Source organism: Malurus melanocephalus, unplaced genomic scaffold (genome assembly GCF_030028575.1).
Source record: "Malurus melanocephalus ecotype Western Australia unplaced genomic scaffold, MMel_1.1 scaffold_24, whole genome shotgun sequence".
Classification (NCBI taxonomy): domain Eukaryota; kingdom Metazoa; phylum Chordata; class Aves; order Passeriformes; family Maluridae; genus Malurus; species Malurus melanocephalus.
Genome location: NW_026623256.1, coordinates 1963669 through 1987685, shown reverse-complemented (window position 1 = coordinate 1987685; position 24017 = coordinate 1963669). Strand labels below are relative to the sequence as shown.

General features: G+C 41.4%; 1 protein-coding gene across 1 annotated transcript in view; it reads right to left on the bottom strand.

Annotated features, from left to right (window-relative positions):
* The window catches only part of LOC130589110 (netrin-4-like), a 43440-nt gene extending 19964 nt beyond the window's left edge, over positions 1 to 23476 (bottom strand). The window contains exons 1-3 of the mRNA XM_057390276.1: positions 22638 to 23476; positions 16139 to 16680; positions 5645 to 5908 (exon numbers count right to left, since the gene is read on the bottom strand). Of these exons, the coding sequence (XP_057246259.1) occupies positions 5645 to 5908; positions 16139 to 16680; positions 22638 to 22704 (873 nt within the window). The 5' untranslated portion in view covers positions 22705 to 23476. The remainder of the gene's footprint in view (positions 1 to 5644; positions 5909 to 16138; positions 16681 to 22637) is intronic.
* Between the last annotated feature and the right edge of the window lie 541 nt (positions 23477 to 24017).

Below are 24017 nucleotides of genomic sequence, written 5' to 3'. Positions count from 1 at the left end.
GCTCCTTCACCTGAATTCTGATCCRCAGCTGACAAAGTGAGTGAAAATTTTCCATGTCTTTGCCCTGCAGTTTTAAATTCTTTCTACACTCTGTTCAGCCTTGTATAATACCTGGACCTCTTACATTYCCTCTTCCCATTTAGTTTCTTTACYTGTTGTCCTTTCAGTAAACRTTGTGTTTGTTGCTSTTTCTCCTGAGCTAATCTCGGTCTGTTTGGGGGCTTTTTTCCTAATGAATGAAGGTTAAATTTGGAAGCTTTCCAGGTCAGAGCAACTGTTGCTGATTCTGAGAAAATGTTTGCCTTTGGACTCTGTATTCACTCTGTAACATTGGCAGAGAAATTTGGGATGCAGCAGTTTGCAGTGACATCAGAGGCCACCCCTTACCTGATTGCAGCAAAGTGATTCTTCCTGGCTCATTTCATGTGGTTAAATGAAAGTGTCTGCTGCTTTGTTTCTCTCACTGTTCAAATAGGCTCTGTGCTCTCTCCAAATGAAAAGACATATCCATGTAGATTTAAAAGAAATCATTCAATACCAGGCACAAATGGTTCATGTGAGGGGATATCACTAAGCCTGTGACAGTTTCAAAAGTCACAACTCCACCCTCTGCCTGAATTCACCTCCCTCAGGCTTTACACACACACCTGGCTGTGCCTCAGTCCATATTTCATTCTACTTTCTTATTGTTTTCTTTCTCAATTCTACCTTGATTTTTTTTTTTTTATTTTGGGGGCAAACTGTCCTCTTATTTTTGCCTGCAGTGCCAACAACTCCATTATCCATCTGTAACAAAGTGCACACAGCTGTAGGGCTGAAATGCAGCATCTGAGTTACAGCAGGTCACCAGCTCTTGATGAGRGCCTCAAGAGTGCAGGAAGCAGAAAGAGGAATGAGATTCAGTATTTTAAGAAGYGAATGCCTGAATCATAGAGTAATGAGTAAATACCAATGTTCAAATCTCCTGAAAGTGAATGGCACCTCTTGCATCTCAGCTCTGGGCACAGCTGGAATCAGATAATGTGAAAACTYAGCTGGGGATTATGATAGAACTGCACAAGATAYCTGAAGAAGAGGCAGATAATATTTKCAAGGGTTATGACAGCCTGGTCACCTAGAAAATYGATGCAAAAAAGCAAATTTTACCTTATGTAACCTCCATTWTGCCAAACAAGGAATCCTACTTAGAACMAGATCCTGCTCCCTTTGAAGTAAGTGGAAAACTTTCCATTTGCTTCATTGTGGAGGATCAGACCCACAGGGAGTCTAGTTTGTCTCTGTAAACAGGATAAAGAAGCAAAAGAAACATCCGAGGCCACTTGTAAGAATTTCCTGGCAGTGTAGGTACCRATAATTAACAAGTAAAAAAAAAATCCTAATGCTTTATACAAAAACATTTTAATCCACACTTGCTTTCCTCTTTCCATACTTACTTCTCATGGGCTAGAAAGAGAATTGTGAAATGTTTGGCAAACARAAAGGACTTTGGTCTACATTCTGTGTTCTGTCCATACGCACTTTCTGCTTTGCAAACTTTGTTCTGGGGGCAGCTCTGGACTCAGCCAAAATGGGTCATCAAAGCAGCTCCTAAACCTGATTGTAGAGGCTTTGTAGAGACACACATAACTATGTACACCCTGCAGTGTCAATACCTTGGACAGGACCATGTTCTGTTTCATGCAGCCTTAAAATGAGACTAGATGCATTCAGCTGGCCAGGCCCTGGCAGTTATTTCATTTATAACAGTATTAGTATCCCTGTTAAAAAAAAAAAAAAAGCTTCTCTAGTTTCTTTGGCAAAATACAATCTTGATAATTTCCTTTATTGACTGAGGAACTATTTGTAAGAGTTTGAAAAACGCAGGTTGTGATATTCAGAAAGGAGAATTTTGCCCTTAGCTATCATGAGAAGCTATTGAAGTTAGGTGAGGAATGACATCTCTATGTCTTTTTTTTCGGTCTGAGGAAGTCTAAATAGAAACCAAGAAAACATCACTGTCAATAGCAACAAATCCCAAATTCAAGCTATGTTTGTTCTGAAGTTTCTTGCCTATTTACAGGTYCCATGTTAATTTCTCAAAATTTTCCTTCTACCCAACATGATATTCTCAGTAGTTCGTAAGGGAAATGTCATCTAGATAAATTGTGTTTGTTGAGGTGAGTGCATGGCTTCTTTAAAAAAAAAAAAAAAAGCCCCACAGAAAGAGTAATTATTACTGTTTTGCTGCCAAAATAAGAAATCAGAGGATATTTTCATTGGATCCTATGGGTCTATTTTGAATCTTGCTGTATTTTCACGAACTTATGACCAGAGGAAATATGCATGAAACTATGTAGGATTTCAAGCTATGAGGAATGATGCACCATTTGGAGGTCGGGTTTACAATCTGCAGTTTTCTTGTATCCATTTGTTGCTATGACACTGTGGCATCTGTGACACTGCTTCTCACAGAGCTCCATTTCCTACTGGCAGCCTCAGTGGAGAAGCCAGAAACTGAATGGATTACCATGAGTGAAGTGACAGATCCACRGATAAACTGATCATTGACAGAGCATCTAATAGCCACAGATCACCCAGTCCCTCCAAAAGGGTCTTGAAAACCATTGGTTCAAAAGTATCAAGAAATTTGCTTTCATTTTCTCCATTATGTAGCCTCTCCATAGTATCAGTTTAGCAGCACTAGAGTATTATAAATGGCAGAGATTTCTGTCAAAGAATAGCAGACTTACAAGTTAACACAATAATGTATTTTATGAGACCTAAGTGCAGAATGATCTCAGATTTTGGGCCTATCCCATGTYAAACAACTGCAGTTGTTTTACTACATAAAATTGCTTTTGTTTTTTGTTAACTACAGAAGATAAAGACATCATAGGAGGACTATGAACAATTAAGAGGGTGAAAATCACATTACTTAAGACTTTCTTTGGAGGTCTTTATTTTTTGCAGCATTTTATTTAATTACCTARCAGCAGCCCAGGAAACATAAAGCTGCTCTGCCTTCAATCTGTGACATCATCCACAGCAGCCASGTGAAAAACTGTGTGTCTTGGGACTTGCTCTGCCCATGTGTACCTTAATYATTAGATGTGGTCAGTGGATTGAATCAGATTATTTTTGGATGTGCAGTGTTTGTAACAGATCTTTTCCACACCCTGTTTTATGTGGGTCACCATGTGACTGAAAGCAGAGCACCTTCCCTCTGCCAAGAAATTGCAAAATGGCAAAGATTTTTTTGCAGCGTAATTTGGCTGATTTGAACTGTATCACTGGTGCTCAACCCTCAACAACAAAGGCCTTTTCCTCCTGCCCGTAGGTGAGGAGATTACTGTATTGCAAGCCAAAAAGTATACACTTACATAAACTTCCTCATGCTGACTGYGTAAACCAAACCCTGAGATCTGGACCTGTATGAGCTCTTCCCTCAYCATTACAAAATAATTGGTAAATATTAGATAAAATGTGAAAGGATCTAGGGACCTGGGTCTTCCAGGAATGGGTTTTCATTCATATTTGAGAGACACTTAGGTTGAAATGCCTAAAGCACAGAAAAGAGAAGTACAGTAGCATGATCATCTTTAGTCTTGTGTGACCTGGGAGTAGAATTTTAAATTTTTACCACTTAAGGTTTCACACTTCTCTGGYTAGTACAAAAAATAAAACCTAAGGAAGGATATGGTGAGAACCTTCCAATCCTATCTGCAGAAGCAGGATCAACTGCTCTCTTTGGGGAAGAGGGGACAAGAAGGAATCACCTTAATTTGCTGCAGAGATTAGGCAGGCACTAAAGAAACACTTTCAAAATGTTAAAATCATAACAACTACTGAAGGTTTGAATGTCCTTCATCAGGAAAATCTCATTCAACAGGCATTCACTAGTGAATGGTTTAGGTGTGCTCGATCATACCTTTATGTGAGGACACAAACCAGCCTACTTGTGGTCTTTTCCAGGACTTTTCTGAGATTTTAAACAGTTAAAACTATGGAAGGCTTTCCTTATTTTTTTCACAGCTGTGTTTGAATCCTTGCTTAGACAAAGACTTGCTAATATCTGTGCGAATCATGTGCTGCATCCACCCTCTGTCTCCTGGGACATGAGTCACTCATGAAGTGCATTTCATCAAAACTATTTCACCTTCTGCCCYGTGAAGTCATTGATGGCACAAAAAGATTCTATTCCCTTGTGACCAGTGGGAAAAAATATCCAGTCATAGTTTACAGTGCTTGTGCCAGTAACACACACAATATTGTGTTTTCCTTTTCTGATGGGCAGAATGTTTMTTTTTCTGCCAGCTGTATTCATTTAGTGTGTTATTCATCTATTTTATTTCAGTGTGTATATTTAACAGTTTGCTGTAAGGAGGATGCACTCTTTAAACAGCTTTTCTCCACACAGTTATGATTTAAGTGAGCCTGTATTATTTGAATCTGATAGTATTGCATAGTGTAGCTGAATCTTGGATTTATACCACAGATGGAAGAGATTCAGAAATTATTCGAAACTCATACAGTCCTAATTATCTTACAATATCTACCTCTGAACCTGGAAAAGTTGAAAGGAAGACAATGAATACACATTCGAAAATAACGTAAACCAAAATGTCAAGTGCACCATATATCTAAAGGGACTAATTATCTAAAGGGAATTATCTTAGGATGTTTTTTCTTGAATCTTTTATGTCAGAGTGCACTAGGAACTAGAGTTCTAAGGGTTATTTGGGTTTTCAAAACCCARTACAGAGACAGAGCCTTCTGGATCCAGGGGAGATATTGATTAGTTTAAAGGGCTTGAATTCCATCTCTGATGTATCTACCTGGATATTTGATTAAATTMAATCTCTCTGTGATTGTTGTTGCAGTTCTCCACATAATGTTTGCAGCTAAATCAAAAAGGAGCCATCAATCATTTCCTCTGAGTTTCCATGTCTGAGTGTGCATTCAAACACAGCTCCTCTTGTGCACATCCAGAGTCAAATGCAGGTAAAAGGCTGAACAGGGAAGGGCTACTCCAAGTACTACAGGATTATTTTACTACAAGGTTTGACTTTTTAAAGAAAAATATTCTAACTTATTTAAAGATGCATGGAAAAAAGAGCGGGGGAGTGGAAATTATTTTCACATCCTGAACACTGCTGTCTATGTAGGGAAAGTAACAAGAACACAGGAGGYTGAAAACCTAAAAGTGAAGGCTGAAACCCTAAGTGGAACAGAACTGCTCATTTTAACCACTCAGGACAAACTCAGAAAATCTGAGATTCGAGATCTGATGCTGAAATTCTGTTYAGGGCAGATTTTGCATCAAAGATATTAGTTCAGGTCTGTGCAGGTAGATAAGTAGGAGATTTCATTCACTGTATTTGGGGCTGGAGCTCTGTTCCAGTTACAAAGGCTCCTTTCAGTTTGGAGGTATGTTGAGGTCCAGAATTTTTAGCAATGCAATTATTCTASATGAAACTGCAGAAAGGAGTATAGGAAATATTTCCCCAGGGTGGGGAAGGTCTCCTCAATGTGGATTGACAATGCTGCCCCTTTTTTGGGTGGGTTTAGAGAGACTGGGACAGGATCACACCCAAAATATACATTTAGGCTGAGGCAGCAGAAGCAAGTAGAAAGTCTGTTGAGCTGTTAAATGTCTGGGACTCACCATGTTCTCCATGACTCCTGTCCTGTTGGCAAGCTCACATTCCTCTGCRTGCCCATTGCAAAAGCAGCTTCCCCGGATGATCAGGTCATAAATAGCATAGTGGGCAAATCTCTGGGGTTTCTCTACCAATCCCAAGCCATGGCATGGACATTCCTGTCTTTTTAACAAAAGCAGGCGGAGGTTGGTGAGTTTSAGGAGATCTTGAGCCTGAGGACTGTAAGGGTCTTCGATCTTGTTGGCCGGACCTAAGGCACGATAAATCACCTGAAAGAGAGAAGATTCACATCCCAGAACAGATATAGGACTCTGCATACACAGCAAATACCACAAGAAAATGTTCATGAAAAAGAAGACTTTGCATAAGCAGTTGTGGGTGATCCCAGAGCATCACAGCTGAATTATCACCAGCTGGCCAAGCCACAGCAAGTGACTGTGTCCCTGCTTTCATCCCATCTCAGGTGTGAGATGGGAATGCCTTCATTTAAATGTYTCTCCCTGGGGTTGCTGAGCCCTGTCACTTCTTGCAGTTCAGCCAATATGTCAAGGAGTAGTAAATTCCTTGTGTTTCTGAGCCAAGTGACAACAGTGTCRCTCAGAGAAATACAAGGTTTATTGGCATAAATGCAGTGTTAATGCCATCCAAATTTCTGGAAGCATTTTAAGACCATTTTTCTTTCTTCCTAGTGCACTGATCAATACAAATATTTGTAGTAGCTAAAATATTTTTCCTCCTTTTTTGCTTGCAGAAGCCAAAAATGAGCTTGTGGTACCTGCCTAGGAGATAGCTCTGTTGCATGTTGATGGCACATGGGGAGACAAATCCCCTTAATCAACAGAATCAGCAGCCAGGCTTTGCACAGACTCCCACCTGTCCACAGCCTTTTCTGTTTGGTTAGCTCTGTTTTATTTTAATTTTATTTCTCTTCTCTTATATTATCAGCTTCTTCCAAAGCTGCAAACAGCCCTGCTTGGTGAGATCAGAGATGCCCATATTTCCCTTGTTTGATGGAGCTGTGGGCAGATTGCCCAGGCTGTGCAGTGCAGGTGTCTACATTCCCCTGACCAATGAAGCCATGACAAAATAGCCCAAGCCTTTCCACCCCAATGTCTACATTCCCCTGGTCAATGGAACCATAAGCAAATGGKTCATTCTGTTTTGTCCAGGTGCCCAGCATTCCCCTTGCTGATGGGTTCACAGGAMAAAGACTGAATCTGCCCAGTTCCACTAATCCAGGATGGTCTGATCTKTTAGTGGAAACCATTATATGAAGCCTCTCTCTTTCCCAGTCCCCTGTGGGCCATGCAGAGGTGGAGTGGCTTCTCAGAGTCCTGAGCACCTGGTTGTGTACAGACACACACATCTCCTTCCCATGTGGTCAGTTAAACTAAGACCAAGGCAGGGAACTRGGTGGAATAGTACTGCAGAGTCTGCTGAGCTCAGAGATCTCAAAGATCAAAAGTCTCTGTGAAACTGTTCAAATTGGCATAAGYCAGAGGAATCTAGGATAAAGCAGAGTGTGCAGTCACTGGTTTTTAGAAGCTCTATTCTCACACATAGCATTCCTATCTATGGCTTCTGTAATACACATGCTTAGTAAAAATGGTGTCTCCTTTCAGTTGGGTCTCCAGAGGATACCCACCAGATGAGTGGCTTGAGAACATAAATGCTAGAGGTACTTTGCTCCAGAAAACAGACATCTGAAAGGTAATTGATATAGCATTGGTTTCTGCAAGGTCTGCTCTGGTCCTGCCAGTGACCTCCTTACACAAGGCTGGGCAAGAGGCCTCGTGTCTCTGTGCCAGAGATCCCAGCTGTGAACAGCTATGGGACTCCTCACAGGAGACAAGAGGAAGGGTGAATGAGGTGAAGAACAAGAGTTTTTACTGGGTCTCTCTGAAAAAAAGCCCAGCAGATAATGGCCAAAATGTTTCTTTTTACTCTCTGGCACTGTACTTCTTGATAGCAATAATCTCGTACTGTACTGCAGTAACTGTGAAGAAAATCCTGTGCATTACTTGAAACTTTGTACATGGTATGATAAGTTTAAACAGATTGATTCATATTTTGGGGTCTCCAGTCAATTATCCATCCTCCCCATGTCTTAATTGGCATTCAGAGAGCACTGAGCTCTTTAGGCAAAGAGCAGCTGTCGGGGGCTCTTCTCTCACCATAGGGCCACTTGCTTTCACCAAGCTGTATTGTTTCTTGTTCCTCTGCTTGACAGCTTAGAAAAAGGTTTGGTTTCCTGTGGGTTTATTGTTTTGCAAATATTTTCATCTCTGGCCTTGCCTCTCTTGAGAGGAGTTGCTTTGGCATTTTYCATATCCCATTAGAACACTGAACATCGTTTGTGAGCGGAGACATTAATAGCTTGGAAGTCCCATAGGGATTGTGGCATCCTTTTAAGAAAAAAAACAGTATTCCATTCCAGCTGAGGTACAAGAGTTTGCTTGTATGATTAATTCATGACACATTTCTGTCTGAAATAAGCTCACTGGTGAGACTGGATTTGCTTGTCCTTATTTCTCCCAAGGCAAGTCTTGTTAAGTGTTAAAGATCTGATTTGGGTGACATAACACCAGTGAGGTCTTCTGGGAGCAGSACTTAAATATTCTTCCAGGATTCCAGTAAGGAATTAACCTTCCTTAACTTTGGAAAAACCAAAGACATTTTGATCAGCAGATAGGTTGTGCCTATAGAAGTAGGCTTAGGTGAGCTCCATTTTGCAGAGAGATAGCAGTTTTATTTCATAATYAAATCAGTTTAGCAGCTTTACTTCATATATGTATAAAAATAGAAAATGGAATGTCCCTCTCTTGTCCTTTCTAGGKGTCACATTCTCCTTACCAYATYGGTGGTTAAAATCCTTGGACACAGSRAATTGTATCAGGTAATCACCATCTCTTGCCTCATTTTTAATGTTTGATTGAAYGTTTCCTCTCACATTAAAGTGCCAGTCATAAAGTGGTTCCTTAACATATACACTGCCCTAGTGTCAAGAACAAGATATTAATATACATAATTTCTCTTCATTAGTCTACTAAATGTATTTATTCAAATAATAATAAAAATAATAATAATAGATTGGGATGAATTTTTAAAAAAGAACTGGTATCTCACCTTAGATGCCTGGAATTTTTTTTCCATAAATGCATAATCTAACTAAAAATAAACAAATTAAACAAAAAGAACCCAAACTCCAACCACTAAACTTTTTTTCTGTATTATAAATACATTATTGTGTTTTAAATGAATGTAATTGGGCTTTTAGTCCCCTAAGGAAAAAATGGATCTAAATTAAGAGAGAGACTGGTGGTAGCTATATATATATAGGTTGATAATTTTATATAATGTAGGAAMTATTTTTATTTCTTTAAAAAAGGAGAAGGTGTAACTTTGGTAAAAATAYGGAGTTGGGAATGCAACTATTTGGTCATAGCCCCAGCACAACTCTTCAGTATAATGCTCAGCAAGCAACTAGGGCCTCRTGCTGTTCTGGATTGAATTCAGTAGGAATTCAGTTTTTTGTACTGTTTTGTTCCTGTAAAAGTGGGATACTGATGTTCAAGTACTTTGTGGAACAGGAGGAATATTAATAAACTTGTATGTGGAAAATTCTTTGAGAATTCCTGGATAATGCAATTCCGCAATAAATGCAATTTTAATAATTACAGGCAAAACATAAGAGTTTGGCTGTCTCAACTATTGATGCATGAATGTATTAAAGATTAAATTATAAATGGATCTAAGTATTAGTGAACTCATAGAGTCATGAGCTGTAGGAAGAGACATCCCACTTTTTCACCATTATTTGTTCCTTTTATTTCAGTTCACAAGTTTGTAATTCTAAARCCTATGAARTAAATTCCTTCTATRTARATAGACATTTGACTTCTGCCTTTTRCAGAGAGGCAGAAATATTATTTKTTCATTTCYCARTCTTCCATTATATTCATGCAAAAGAAAGAAGAGAGTATAAWGAAAAATAAGTGTTTTCTTTTAATTAAGATGCAAGCTTTGAGAAGAACTTCCCATGATCTGCACTGTAAAACTATCTCTCATCTGATGAAATCTCTGTTAGCAAGCTCTGTTCCTTTTTTGCTGTAACAGACTGCTCTGAAATCTCCCAGTTGTTTCCCTAAACATCAGCGTGCAGCTGTCATAAAAGTAGCACAGCTGCAGAAGAAAATGTGGTGGTGATTGAGTCTGCTTAGGGACACCCTAGAAATATTTCAGTTTAACTGGGTGGAAGTTGAGGGTGTTCAGCACCTCTGCAATTTAACCCTTTGTGGAAATACATCCTGGGTCATGAGTTTCTCTTCYGACCAGGAGCTGGCACTGGAGCTGAACGCTGAGTAGGGCATTCATGCTTATCTGCCTATCTGCTATCGAGCACATATTTGTCATTCTCATTCTCAAAAGTCAATCAGCTGCACCTCAAAAAGATGACCACTACCCTGTCCTCTGCTGACCTTCCTGAGAGCAAGGAAGTCTGAAAAATGYTCCAAGTGTGCAAACCAGAGAGGCAGCCACTGTTAGATGACTGGTTTTGCTGTACACAAGTTGGCACAGCCTCACACTGTTTTATCACCAATCAAGAGATCATCTTCATTTCRGAGACAGTGTCTCAGATGTTTGATTTCTTGCCATAGGTTTTGCTTCTCCATCCCTGATGCATCTAATTCTGTTTTCTTAACCTGATCTTCCAGCCTGTATTAGTCAGAAAAGATGTGGACACAACAAAAGTTCCCCCTTGCAAACTCATAGCCTAAGGTTAAGGAATATGAATCATAAATGGAGGGCAGTGCCAATGCMCGGCCTCCTACAAAAGAAGATCCTTATGCAGAGCAAGAATTTGATATTACAAATCATCCCTAAGCTGTGCTCATCATGTTGCACACAATCAGGTTAATGAGGTCAGAAATGTCTGAGTGCTTACATTGGGTCCATCAGAAGGAAGCTGCAGTAAAAACTCTCATCACTCCTAAATCCTCTTCATTAAGAGATTTTCATGTGAGTTGATTTTGTTCTTAAAGGAATAGTAAACAATTGTCTCAGAATTTTTCCCTACCCAGTGGCATATATCCTCTGATTGATTTGATGGACTTACATCTTGTGGTACAGTGGTCTTAACTAAGAAAAAGTCTTTTTCGTAATTTGCTGTTTGGACCACAGAGCATCCATTCCTTATAAGTGGAGTTGCTTTTATCTCTAGGTCTTGGCTGAAATCTTACACACAAACACACTTAGCTGTATGTATAATCTCACTGTGACAGTGATGTGTGGACAACTGTAAAGCAAATATTTAAGTGTTCTTTTGCCTAGAGTTTGAAAATTACAACAAAAAATTACTAAAGTTTCACAGCACTTTAGGCAGCATTTTTTTTCACAGTTGAGACTTGGGAAGAAAAAGTAATGGCTGCAACTCCACTAAGGTTTTATAAAACTGGATGAGAAGAAAAAATAATTTGGTWTCTGCTGCCTTGTACTTTCAGGAAATGCAGAAAATGCAGAAGCAATGCTAAAAATCCCCACTGCTGTGTGTTTCTGGCTGGTTTATAATGCTCCAAATGTTTCTGCAATGGCTCATTACAAACCAGGTCAGAGTAGGACACTYGGTGCCCTCCTCAAGTTCACTTGCCAGGGATGGGATTGCTGGACTAGTCTCAGTCAGTTCCAATTCCCTTCAGAGACAAATCCTTGAGCCCCTTAATTCTTCCTCCAGGGAAGCAGGTCCTGGCAGTGCCATCAGCTTGTTTGCAGTGCTGGTGTTAACTGCTTCCTCCCAGCATTCTGCCTGATCCACAGTTCCACTCACACCAAACACTGATCAGACAGCCCTGCTCACAACAATCAGGCACTTACCTACACTAGTGACTAATCCCTCCTGGAATCCTTTCCAGATGGAACTTGGAATAACCAGCTGGAAGTTGGGATAACCTGTGCATCGTGCAACTTTGAGAAGCCAGTCCTGATGGGTGTTGGAAAATTCACTGTGGTGCAAGACCCCTCCTTGCATCTCAGCTATKGGGAATTCAACCTTGTGATGTGCTGAGCAGGTTTCTTTCCAGTGACCCCACTGCCATATGAGATCAGAACTCTAAGAAGTCACCGAAGCCTCAGTGGTGACCTCTTGAATTATTGATTTGGCCACTTAATGAGGGGTATGAGTGAGTGTGTGTGTGCACTGGGGATACTTCTTTGTTTATCAAAAGGTTTGGCATGAATACAGTAAAAGAGAAGCTGGAGAAAAGACAGCAAAATATGTAGGTCTTTGGAACAGGATCACATTTACCCCACACAGAACCTTGCCCATGGCCTGGTTTGGTGCTTGGGTGTCAGTGGTCCCCCAATGCCACAGCCATTGCTCAGGAAGTCCCTGTGGCTGGAGAAAGGCAGCAGAGGCTTCAGTGTCCGTGCAGAAGAAAACACCTTCCACAGGGCTAATTGTGRCCTCTCTCTCAAAGGCCTGGTGCCTTTGGAAGGCAGAGCTGCACCCAYGACAAGATGTCTTGGCCTGGCATTCACCAAGAGTGCCTAGAAGAGTGATTAAATGTCTTTTAGCTACAAACAGGGTCCACTCATCTTTGACAAAAGGCGCTGCTGGGGACTTGTGTCCCTAAAGAGGTCACCACAGGATACAAAACGGAGAATGAACAGGTCTTCGGTGCAAGGCACACTTAACATGTTGCCATAGAAACCAGTTGCTTAATTCAGGCATACACAATTCTTCCAGCCCCCAGTGAATTCCAGTAATGGGTTTATTATATCACACTTCATTGGTGTCATCTGTCACACAGACACTCACATAAATGAACCAGCCTTTGATTCAGAACTCCCTTCCACCAGCTAGACCTGGTAGGGGAAGRGTCTCCTTCTGGGCCTGGTGGTTATGAGCAGGTCAGGGTTCCACCCTACTTTGCATGCTAACGTCTTCCTTTCATGCAAACATCACATTCGATGGAGGAGAACATTTGTTTTCATTTCCGGMTATTCCAGTTTATTAAAAACGTGCTCCTAATCTCTCAGATCCCTGAGTGCACGTGCTGTCAGGATGCAGGTTCAAACATTTCAGCCTGTTTCCCCCACATGATGTCTGAACTGCAACTCACATTAACGTCTGGCGCAATGTTGGGGTAATTTCTACCTTGCTTTGGGCCAGAGCTTTGATTTATATTAGCTGATGAAGGCTCATTTTAGGCTCCATGACTATATAGTACAGTGTTTTTAAGTTAGAATAACTTAAGTGGGGAAAAAAGGTCTTAGCTGATTCATAAGACTCCATGCCAATGCTCCCTGTAGATGCACTACAGAGGATAAACAGATCGTAAAAATGTGGTGTTTGTTTTAGTTCATGAACTAATGAAGAGGATCCTGCAATTTCAGATAAATTCTGCCTACTAAAGTACTCTGGATCTGAACAGAAGTGATTTAACAAGTACTTGAGTAAAAGAAAATGGAAAAGATATGTTAGAGAGTTATCTTCTTGCTTGTCTGTATGAGGTGTTTTCCAATGCCTTCAGTCTCAGATGTATCTTATCTGACAWGGAAWKGAGATACAAGATCCTGTCWGAGGTRAAAAATAAGGGGCAATCTACCAGASACAAGGGACATGCCTTGACATTATGTTYTGTTCTGGTCACATCACTCATCCAAATGCCTTTGCTCCCTTCTAGTCTCCTAAAATTTTCTCTTCTGACAGTTTTTCTACCCTGCTCCCAGGAGCAAACTCTTTCACTGATCTTGGAGACCAGAATGTGCTGACTGAGGTGCAGCTCAGTTTACAGATGTGTGTAGGTTACTGCAACTCTACCAACTTCTCCTTTCTTACCTACATTCTCCATTCTGGAGGCCAGTAGGCCTGAAATCTTGTTTTATGATGTGTCCCAGCATGGGTCTTAAACCTGAGTGTTCTCAATAAAGCATCTCTCTTTTTAAAAATTCCTTTTGTGCCCTGTTAAAAAACAGAATTTGTGTCTGTTCCCAAAATGAATTGCACTCAAGAATAACCTGAGTCTCATGTGGTGGAAATGACTTCAAACCCCTCAGTAAAGAAAACAGGCATTTGTGTCAGAGCATTAATTAGCACTTAAGTTGGAACAGTTTTGATCATTTCRGAAGTGCTGTCAGCTTGTGATGTGAGCCCCTCAGCACTCAAAGGCTTAGCCAGAATCAGTAACTGGCAAGGTCAGAGTGGAGGTGAAAAAAAAGCAGAGAACATTGAATAAAATGCTGGTGGGGTTTGGTTAGCTGCCTTCCAAGTCACTTGAGTCTGTGYTTGAGGGGATGCCTTGGTGACATTAGTGACATCTTCAAAATAAGGTGTAAAATTGCAGTTTTGAGGTGTGTGGGCAAAGCTCCCAGCAGTAACTGTAGCGGCGTCACTCAGGAAAATCTGATCAGGTACCACTTTAAATAGCTACTCTGCCTTCCTTTATTTCAGCTCACAAAAGAATCTGCTGTGTCATCCTGCTGACCTGAAAAGCCTGGTGCTCCTGCACCCTTCACAGGGACATTTCATGGATTGATTAAGAGGTCTCTGCAAAGGCTGAACAATCCTTTTGGGTTAGTGCACTGTGAGATGGAGTTTGTCTTATCCTCTGTAAAGTTGCCACACAGATTCCTGTGTGCTGCTTTAAAGCTTCAGCACTTCTCCTGTGGAAGAAGCGACCTCTGCATGTATTCAACTCATTTTCATGAAAATATTTGGGGTCTGCAGGGGTAACCTGTAAATATAGGACTGTTCTTACTTTCACTGCTACCATGGCATAAATTGATTAAGCACAAACACACTCATTTCAGTGTAGCTGCTGCCCAAATTGACAGAATCACTTTGACAYTTGTGATCACAAAGGCTTGTGTTGGATGAATGTTTTATTATTTGATTTTCTGCCATCCACTTCTCAGATTTGTTGTAGCAGCAGCACATGGTCTTAATGATATTCCCCAAGGTTAAGTAAGCGCAAAGGCCAGCACAGTGCAGGGGACACTGTACTAGAGAAGGAAAAGTTGTTCTGCCTTAGACCTCATATTCTGTCCCTCACTCAACCAGAATTGTCCTCTTTTACCCCAAAACACTTCTCCTTTCTGTGCTGCTCTGCTCCCATCTGTGAGATGACAGCAGAATCCTTGTATGTGTGCTGAAGATCATTAACTGGGTCTTGCAGAGTACTTCCAGATTTTTGATTGGAAGGCACACAAGAATGGAAAAATATATTACTTGCCGAGATTCTTGACGTGGCGAATTGTAACCTCTCTACAGAAGACATTTGGATGTGTTTGACTTGCATTTGACTTTGACATCAGATGAATCATGGTAACTGACCAGCAGAATTACTGCTCCAGAAGTAAGAGATTTTAGTTGTCAGATGATCTRTTCCAGATTTCTCATATGCAGAGATGTTTCTTAGCCTGTTGTATACAGATGAATTCAATCTCTCCTTACTGCTGTGTCCCTGCCTCAGGTATAGTACATCAGTTTCTTCTCATGCACATTTTGACTGCTGAAACACTGGTTTTTTTTGATGCCTATCTGGACCATTCACCTCACACCTAARCCTAATTTGCAGCAAAATATTACTGTGGAAACCAAAAGCATTGTGACTTCTCTGAGGAAGAGAGAAGGAAGTGAAAGGAAATYAAAAGACTCCAGCCTGTGATTATAGGAATATCTTATAAAGTTGCTTTGTGCATTTATGTCTTCCCTGTGAAATTATACCAATATTTATGGGTATTTCCCATCTGAACTGTTTCAAGATTGATGAATGAAAAAAACTGTAAATAAACTGAGTATCTGATTAGTAGTCAAAGTCCTTGTCAGAGGAATTTATCAGAGCAATTGTATAATTATTTTTTAAAAATATTTTGTGTATATTTAAAAATACATCAGAATTTTCATACTAAAGGAGGGCTTTTCCTGGTTGAATAGTGAAACCTGGCTGCTCACTGCCCCTTCCTGCTTCCAAGCAGGTTCATTTCTGAAGCCAATAGCTTGATACAATCAGCCATAGCCACCACAGGAAGAAGAGTGAAAGCAAGAAAACATTGAATTTAGAGGAATAATATATTTAAAAGTYAGACAGTCATCTAAGACTTTTTATATGGAGAAGAATAAGAAAGGTCAAGCAGTTAATGTCATCCTAAAGTGAAAATGGTTTGGATAAATTGGACTCTACAGATCTGTATTTCCCTACACCCACTTTGCTGGAATTCTGTCCTTAGTTACTCTAGTTCAGTTTTGGGCATCAACAGTGTAAAATTAGGCAATGTTGATATTATCCTGTGAGCTCTCACAAAATAAATTTGTTGAAGCATTTCTATCATTGACATATAATTTCTCTTCTTCCCCCTTATTGGCTTAACACAAAGCCTTTAGGGATGGGCTGCCTTTCTTAATTTATATGCATAACATCTCTTTGACCATACACTCAGGTTTTCAGGCATTCTTGAGCTGTTTGACATTAAACTTATTCCAAACCTCCATTATTGCTTACCTCTCCTCTGGTGCAGGGCACTGCATCTGAATACCTGGAAGTGCACATGGAGCCTTCCTCAATGAGGTCATCCTGGAGCCCAAAAGTAGCTGTACAGTTGACAGAGAAATATTTGTAGGGCCTCCAAGTCTGCCCATAATCCTGGGATCTCTCCAGCACCATGGCGGCTGGGCGAGGTGACCTGAACACAGCGATGACATGGGTCAGGTAGAATTCTGTCTCAAAGTCCAGCCGGATTTCTTCCCTGTGAACCCCTTGGGCAGACTGCCACCAGGAGATGGGGTTGGCAAAGAAATCATCTGTCATGTCAGCAGGGAGGTGCGAGTTGTCGGGCTGGTTGGCGTTGCACTTGGTGCAGCGGGGCTGCCCGCAGCGGGGGGAGCTGTGCTGGAGGAGGTTCTGCTCTGGGTAGAAGCAGTAGAGCTCTGTGCTGTTCTGGCCACACGTGCTGGTGGTCACTGGTGTCCTTCCTGTGGCGAGGTTCCCCACGGGAGGGTTGCAAGCACGGCCGTTGCAGCGGAAGGCTCGTGGCCTCGAGGGATCTGGAAGACGGAGAAGAAACACAAGGAGAATTACTCAAGTAGTTCTCATACACAGGACATAGCACAGGTGACAACCCAAATGTTGGGAGTCCTCATCTGGGGACTGACATCCAAGAGGACACCTTCAAAGGAGAGCTGCTTTGTCTTTTCATACAAAGTTTTGAGGCAGTGTCTCAATAAATCTAGTCCTTGTGTTTGGTGCCCAACTCAGAAACTAATCTTTAGAAAAACTCATGGTGCTGAACTTGGATTTCTGTTGAAAATGCAGTTGTGTCAGCTTATTATTTTATGGTTAAYCAGAGAATTCTTGTGGTTTTTGCTTTCAGTCTCGTAAAGCTCCAYAATGAAGGACTGAATCTGTTCAATGCCTTTATTTTCATGGTTATCATGAAGAAGCAAAGTCAAACAAGACTGGGCATTGTAGATAGAACAAGAAAAGAGATGATTCCTGCCCAGTAGGTTACAGACACTAATTACACACATGAACACATAAAAAACACCTGTATTTCTATAGCTGAGTGTTGAGTTTCTACTGCTCCTAATAAGAACAGGTGGAGTTATTAATTTGTAGCAGAGCTGAAAATCAAGTCTCTCTTTAATTTAAATACCTTGACATGGAAGTAGGTGACTACATTCTGTTTGCTAGGTTTRCAAATGCTGGCAAATTTTTGTGTTTTCAATGTATATATTAATTATTAAGAAAAAATAGGGATAACTATAACATCTTAGTGTTTGAAAATCAGTAGTGCCTTGTGAACTGGAATTAAAGGTCATTCCAAAACCTTATTACTGTGCTGGAGCAAATTGCATTTCTAATGACATACAATGTCCTCTTCACAACTTAACACTCTAGAAGGAGTTTAAGACTGATCTTGCAAGGTCATAAATCTAACCCAAGAGGTCACAAGTCAGATGACTGGATTTAGGTCCTACAGGAAATGGATGACCATAAACTCTGGGTAATCTAGGAGCAGGTCAAAGGTCAGCTATTAGTTCAACATTCGAGGTCAGATTTTAAAATCCCTACCCCATTTATATTCAGTCTTGCCTCAGGTAAAATTGGTTTAAAAATCAAGTTAGGTCAAAGAAAGGGGTTTCCAATTCAGCCTTATAAAAAATAATTGTAATATTGTAATATATTGTAATATTGTAATAATTGTCATATTGTAAATGTTGTTGAATGAAATGGACATCCCTCTTTCCAAAAGGAAAGTTTTAAGTGAGAAAATGCGTCCAGCTTGCTTGGTTTTGCTTCTGAGTTGGTTCTGTCCTTAGTTCCTCAGTGACATCTCTGCACAGGCCAGGGAAAAAAGTCAGATATGGACATTGTTTTGGAAAACATCTCATGCATTTYGCATTCCAGGGTTAGGATGCCAAATAGTTTTTGCATGTCCACTGAATCCCATGGACCAATGGTCTCTGCCATTTTAGCTTGCATACAGTGTAAGGTAATTTAAAACTTCAGATAGCAAGGAAGCAGATCATCCACAAATGCTCTTGTCTGCTCTTGGGAACAGGTGGAACCCACCTTCAAGGTAATTAGAAGTGTGTTGGCTGGCAATGTTTTTTGTTTTTGTTTTTTTTTAGTATCTCAGTGAAATCAGTCCTAGGAGACTGGCAGAGCTTAGAGGGCAGCAGTGCCTGCATTGCAAGGGTACCTAACAGTCCTCAGATCAAAGGAATGAAAGTGCCCCTCCTCAGTGCCACCACCACTCCCTGGGCCAGCACAGAGATGAGGAGCTGCAGAGAAATGAGGATGGGGATTTTTGGCTCTATTTGTTCTGTTCTGTGCTCTCCCCACCTTCAGCTGAACAGGTGATTCTTTGCACTACCTGAAGTAAGAAAAGATAATGGGCTACAAGAGCATGCCTCAAGAATGGCTTTCAAGTGGCATTTAGATTCATATTCATGTCCAAACTKCTTGGCAAGAACTACTGGAAATAAGGAAAGCAATTTGTGTGTTTAAAGTAGATTTGGTATTAACTGATTTTGCTCAGTGCTGCACAAAGGTGTCATCTTTGCCTCCAGAGAATTTCAGTGGAACTGGTTTTACAGCTGAGCTTTGAAAAAGCATTAGTTCTGACTGAGAGTCGGGTTACTTAGTGCTGATTAAGAATGGATCCATGTTACAAATGCTATTGGATTATGGATGATTATGTATAAATATACCATGTAATTAAAAGAAAGTCCATCTCTAAAGCTTTCATAGAAGAAATGGGATGCTGGAGGTCTAAATTAAGGRAGCTGTATAAGGGGGAGCTTTGCAGACAAGAATGTGAGAAAGCAGAAAAGGAAWCATTTTTTGAAGGGAATTGCTGCTTTTTGTAATAGCCATAAATGGGCTATTAGCTTTGTATTGAATTTTTAGCTGGTTTTTTCTGAACCTTGAAAAGAAAGAAAGATGTTTATTCTCCTGAACAGCAGTCACAAGAAGGTTTATCTGCCCTGCCTGCTAATGCAGCAACATCAATAAACAGTTCCTGTCCAAACTGCTGTGTCATTAGGAAAATGGGTGAGGAACAAATAGCAAATTAGCAGAAGGGGGTTTGAGAGAAGGAGAGAGATTGGAAAACAAAATCTGCAGTCGATTAAAAGCTTTGTATTTAAGGAAATCAATTGGCAGAACATTGCTCAGCCACAAGGATAGTGCTGCCTGTCCCTCACTCACAGGTTCTGTGGAAACAACATGAAATGTTGAATCTGGACAGCAAGGGGAGACTGCTGCAGGAGAGAAACAGCAGCCAGGCGAACACACAACTTACCCCAACTGCCAGGAGGACTCACTGAATAATTCATAAAGAATTAAACASTTTGATTACGCATGGGCACTGCATGTCATTATGAAGTTGATTAGCTTTTACTCCATAAATGGTATGATTAATTTATTTGTTTGTTTTCTGGTCCCTCAGAGCTGTGCCACAAAGTGGCAGGTCAATGGCCCATGCCCAGCACGTGTTATAACAATGGTGTTATCTGATGATTWGGGAATCATACAGTTCAGGGGAGGTCATACTATTGATATTCCTGGGACACCATTTCAAACAGAGAGCTCTTACTTCAGAATCTTGCAATGCAATAAAACATTGTAGACACTAACTAAAAACAGCTTCATTTTTTTTTCTCTTTTTTTCACCCTCCATTGGATACTCAACAGAARAAAGGTCGTATGGCAATGCATCCAAAGCCTGCTGATATGACTGGAAAGATGTCTAATATTTTCTGAGTGATTTGAGTTGGAATTTTTATTTCTTTTCCATATGCAAATTTATGATTTTGTGTGTTTGAGTCTCCTGTGTTGAGTCAGGACAGAGTATTTCACAGATGTCAGAAACAGCAAAACTCTTGGGTACCTGCTGTGTGTTTGATAGAGCAGTTTCCACATGTACACGTTTCCAACTTCGATTTCACTTGTTATATATCTGTTTAACTTCATTCTTAATAATCAAAACATAATAAATGTTATTTTAAAACTGACCACCCTGGGGACTTCAGTTGCTCAAGATTTTATTAGTCAGACCTAGAATTTTTGCCTGTAACACTGGCTTCAACAGCTGTACAACACTTTGGTTTGTCTGGGGCCAACATGCAGTAWGTTTGGCAGGTCTTCATCCCTTTATGAGAAGCCTGGTGTATTTCTGCATTAAAATAGTCCAGATAACTGCAGCCAGCCTTCATAAATACCCCAGAGGTAGGGTTCAGAATATGCTGTGAAACCAAGCTGCCTCCATGACTTGAGGCATCACAGAAGAACAAGATCCCAGGCTGGGATTCTGTTTCCTCGTGTCCAGTCTGTCTGTCCCCATCCCTCCTGGAGCAGCAGTGGGCTCCAAATAACCTTAGACCAGATGACACCAAGCCCTGCTAATCATCAGGTCCTCCAGGACTGATTTTAAGCTCGATGGTAGAAATGGCCATTTTTGCCCTCATCATACCCTCTTTTTCAGGGCTCCCACTGGGATGAGAGCTGGCCCAGGTGCTGCTCCCTGGGACACTGCTYGCATGGGGAGGTCTGGGGCTGAGGCTGAGCCCAAGGTGTTGTCAGTTCCACTAAGTGTCCCTTATGCAAGAGTTTTCTGATGCTTTTTAAACTGCAGAATTTATTTGAGGGGAATGATGACCTCCACCTGCATAAGACAAGAGGAAGGATTGTCCAAGTGTCACATCTTACAGTACAAACCCAACCTGACTGCTCTGCCTAAGCAGTAAGRTGTTTGGTTTTGATTTTTAAATATTATGTGCCTTGTACCCCCCACAGGCTAATGAAGTATGCCAAAACCATATTCTCTGCACACCTCTCAGTTCTAAATAAAGAACCRAAAATAGACAGGTAACCCTTGTGCTTTCACAGGCTGATAGTTTGTGCAACCTTTTATTCAAGCATCAAATATTTATTTAAAGGGATATTGAATCCTTAACAGCATCACCTCCAATATCCAGTTATTTTGCTGCTGCTCACCATGTCCTACACTATTATTTTGTGTGAGTTTAGCTCCAAACAGAACACACTCCCTCCCTGCAAATTCACTTTCCAAGCAGCCAGCTGGGAGCTGCGTTTCCTTGAAGATTCATTTTCACTTAGTGAATTGGATGCAGAGCAAATTTAGGCTAGTTTRTAACAGGCTGCCTTCTGCAACCGTGTCAGCAACTTCACAAGAGATCTCTGTAACCTTTCTGCTCTTTGTGTCGACATATGTGTCGTATAGGGAGCCTGTATCCCTGCCGGGGGGTGAGTCAATAAGACACTAAGAGAATTAAGGCACATGTATTCCCTCCCCTCATTCCCTGTCACACTGTGACAGACAGACTTTTCCCCAAATGAGTTACTGGATAATATGACAGGATGGTAAATTTATGAGCTGTTTTCAGTTTTTAAGGAAATAACTCTGGCAGTTATGGAAACCTGCTGTCTGTTGTCAGAGGGGTTCTAGCTGGGGAATAATCTGAGCTGAATCCACTTGTTCTGCCTCTGCCTTCACTGGAACTTGTGGGATAGCTGAGCACTTCAATTGCTTTCAAATCACTGCATGACGAGTGTTGYTCCTGCCCTAAAACTCTGAGCACACAGGTGAAATTTAAACCACTGATATGCTTTCCTGTACAGGAAAAGAGATTCCAAGACAGTATCTCAAAGGAAAAGTCACCAAGGATGTACTGTTGCTTCATCAATAATTATTTTCTTTATTCTGACCTGATTCTTGTAATTACTCCTTTTCAAACTTAAAGATGTATTAAAACACAGAAAAAAGAAAAAGAAAAAAAAACAAAATCTTTGCTTCCTTTCCTTTAAGGAATTTGTCCTCATCATAATCCAGGTATTTTTAGAGCCCCATGTAAATACCATTACAGCTGTATCATTCCTGTGTATGCCTATTTGTACACCCACATATACACACAACTAATCAGCTTCTCTTTCTGTTCTAATCCATTTTTCTCTAATGCTAASTTAATCTTGTTCTCTGCATGTTAACTATTAAGTTAAGATTTCCTAAACAGTGTCTCTGATTTTTAATGATGCAATATTAAGTTAACAGAGAATAATTCAGATTCCTACACTGATGCTTTCCAAGGATGTTGTCATTTCACTCTTGTCCTGCCTAGGAAGGCAGTGTTTCATCTTCAAAACAAACATCCAGAATATCTCACTCCATCTACCTCTTTCTTTCTTACTTTTCTTTTGTTTGCAAAAATAACACACTTCTTTCTTTTCAGACTGTATGAASCTGTACCTCCTATGACAAGTCTTTGGAAGGAGATTGATCTATAGAGCTGAGTATTGCAGGGAATAAGAAGCATTTGTATATATTGACTAAMACAGACTCCTTGTAAAAAGTCCAATCTAAAATAAAGATGTTGACACTTTTTTTTCCCCACAAACAGAGCTGATTTCTACCCCCTTTCCCCTTGCTAAATTTAGGAGAAATTGTTTCAGAATGACAATATTGATTTATTTTGCTTACCTGCTTCCCCATGTCCAGAAATAAAATATTCCAAGAACACAATCAGCATGATGCCTTTATGCTGCATGGCTGTCAGTAAAATATTTGTCCTCAGTGAAGCAAAAGAGACCTGCAGTAATCTACAGGTTTGCTGCTTGCATGGCTTTTCTGTGTTTTCTTTCTTTCTGCTCACCTTCCTCTCAACATAGGGGTCAAGGCTGCTGTCTCATTCTTCTCCCTCTCGTTTGGTTCCAGAGGTGGTTTGGTTTTTTTTCAGGGCTCAGATGCCTTCTGGGTGTCACCCATACATTGCTTCCAATAAATAAATAAATAACGAGGGGTTTGTGCGCCTTCACCCCKCTCCATGCAGCGGGCAGGGGACGCTCACATCTCTGACGCAGCCCCTCGGATGCACCATCGGGGGCTGATGCGAGGCGGGRAGCTCTGCTCGCTCCGGTCCTTGGCGCTTGTTTGGATGCTATTTCGAAACTTTCATTTCTGCTCCTTGATTTTGGTGGAGCTCCGGCTCGGCTGTGCCCGACTTGGCCCTGGCAGCCTTCCCTACCCCGTGGCACCTCCCGCAGCCTCCCCGGGCTGGCGAGGGGGTCCGGGCAGCCCGAACCCTGCTTTGTTAGGAGATGCCCCCCAGTACCTTCTCTCCCTTTGCTCCCTGCAGCGTGGGGTCATAAGAAGAACAGAGTTGGCTTTGGTCCCTGAGAGATGATGAGAAGCAAGTGCTTTCTTGGCTCTTCGCTCTTTTTATTTTGGTTTGTTTTATTTTATTTTATTTCCCTCCTCCCTCCGCTGTCACGGAAGCCGCTTCTCCCCCACCTCCAAGGGATTTACTTCACACAGCGAGCGCCAAGGGGAGTGGAAAACAAACCCAACGCCAGCTCGCCGGGGCCGGTGCCCGGGCAGTCCCCGGGCTGGGCTGCTGGACCGGCTGCTGGACCGGCTGCTGGCCGCCACAGGGGCAGGGACTGCTCTCCCGGGATGGAGGGGCAAAGCCCAGCGCCCAGACCAGAGCGGGGACAGGGAGACGGGGCAGCAAAATCCTTCCTCCCTCCTGCTCTGCAGGGCTCAGGGTGGGGGGTCCTGCCCTTCCGAGGGCRGCTTAGTTATCTGCGAGTTTTGTCTCTGCTCCCTTCAGCCTCTAGYACATCTCTCCGTCCTAACCGGGCGCTTCTCCCCAGTTCTCCTCCTCTCTAGTCCTGTCTGGGTGCAAAGGGGATTATTAAAACATGTGATCTTTCTCCCGGGCTTTATATGTGCCCTTTTTTTTTTCTTATCCCCTGCCTTTATTTATTTATTTTTTTTTTTTAATGCCGGTTCCGCACCTCCTCTCGGCTGGGCTGGTCCTGGCAGGGCTCAGCTGCGGGCGTTGTTTTGCAGCCGCATCCT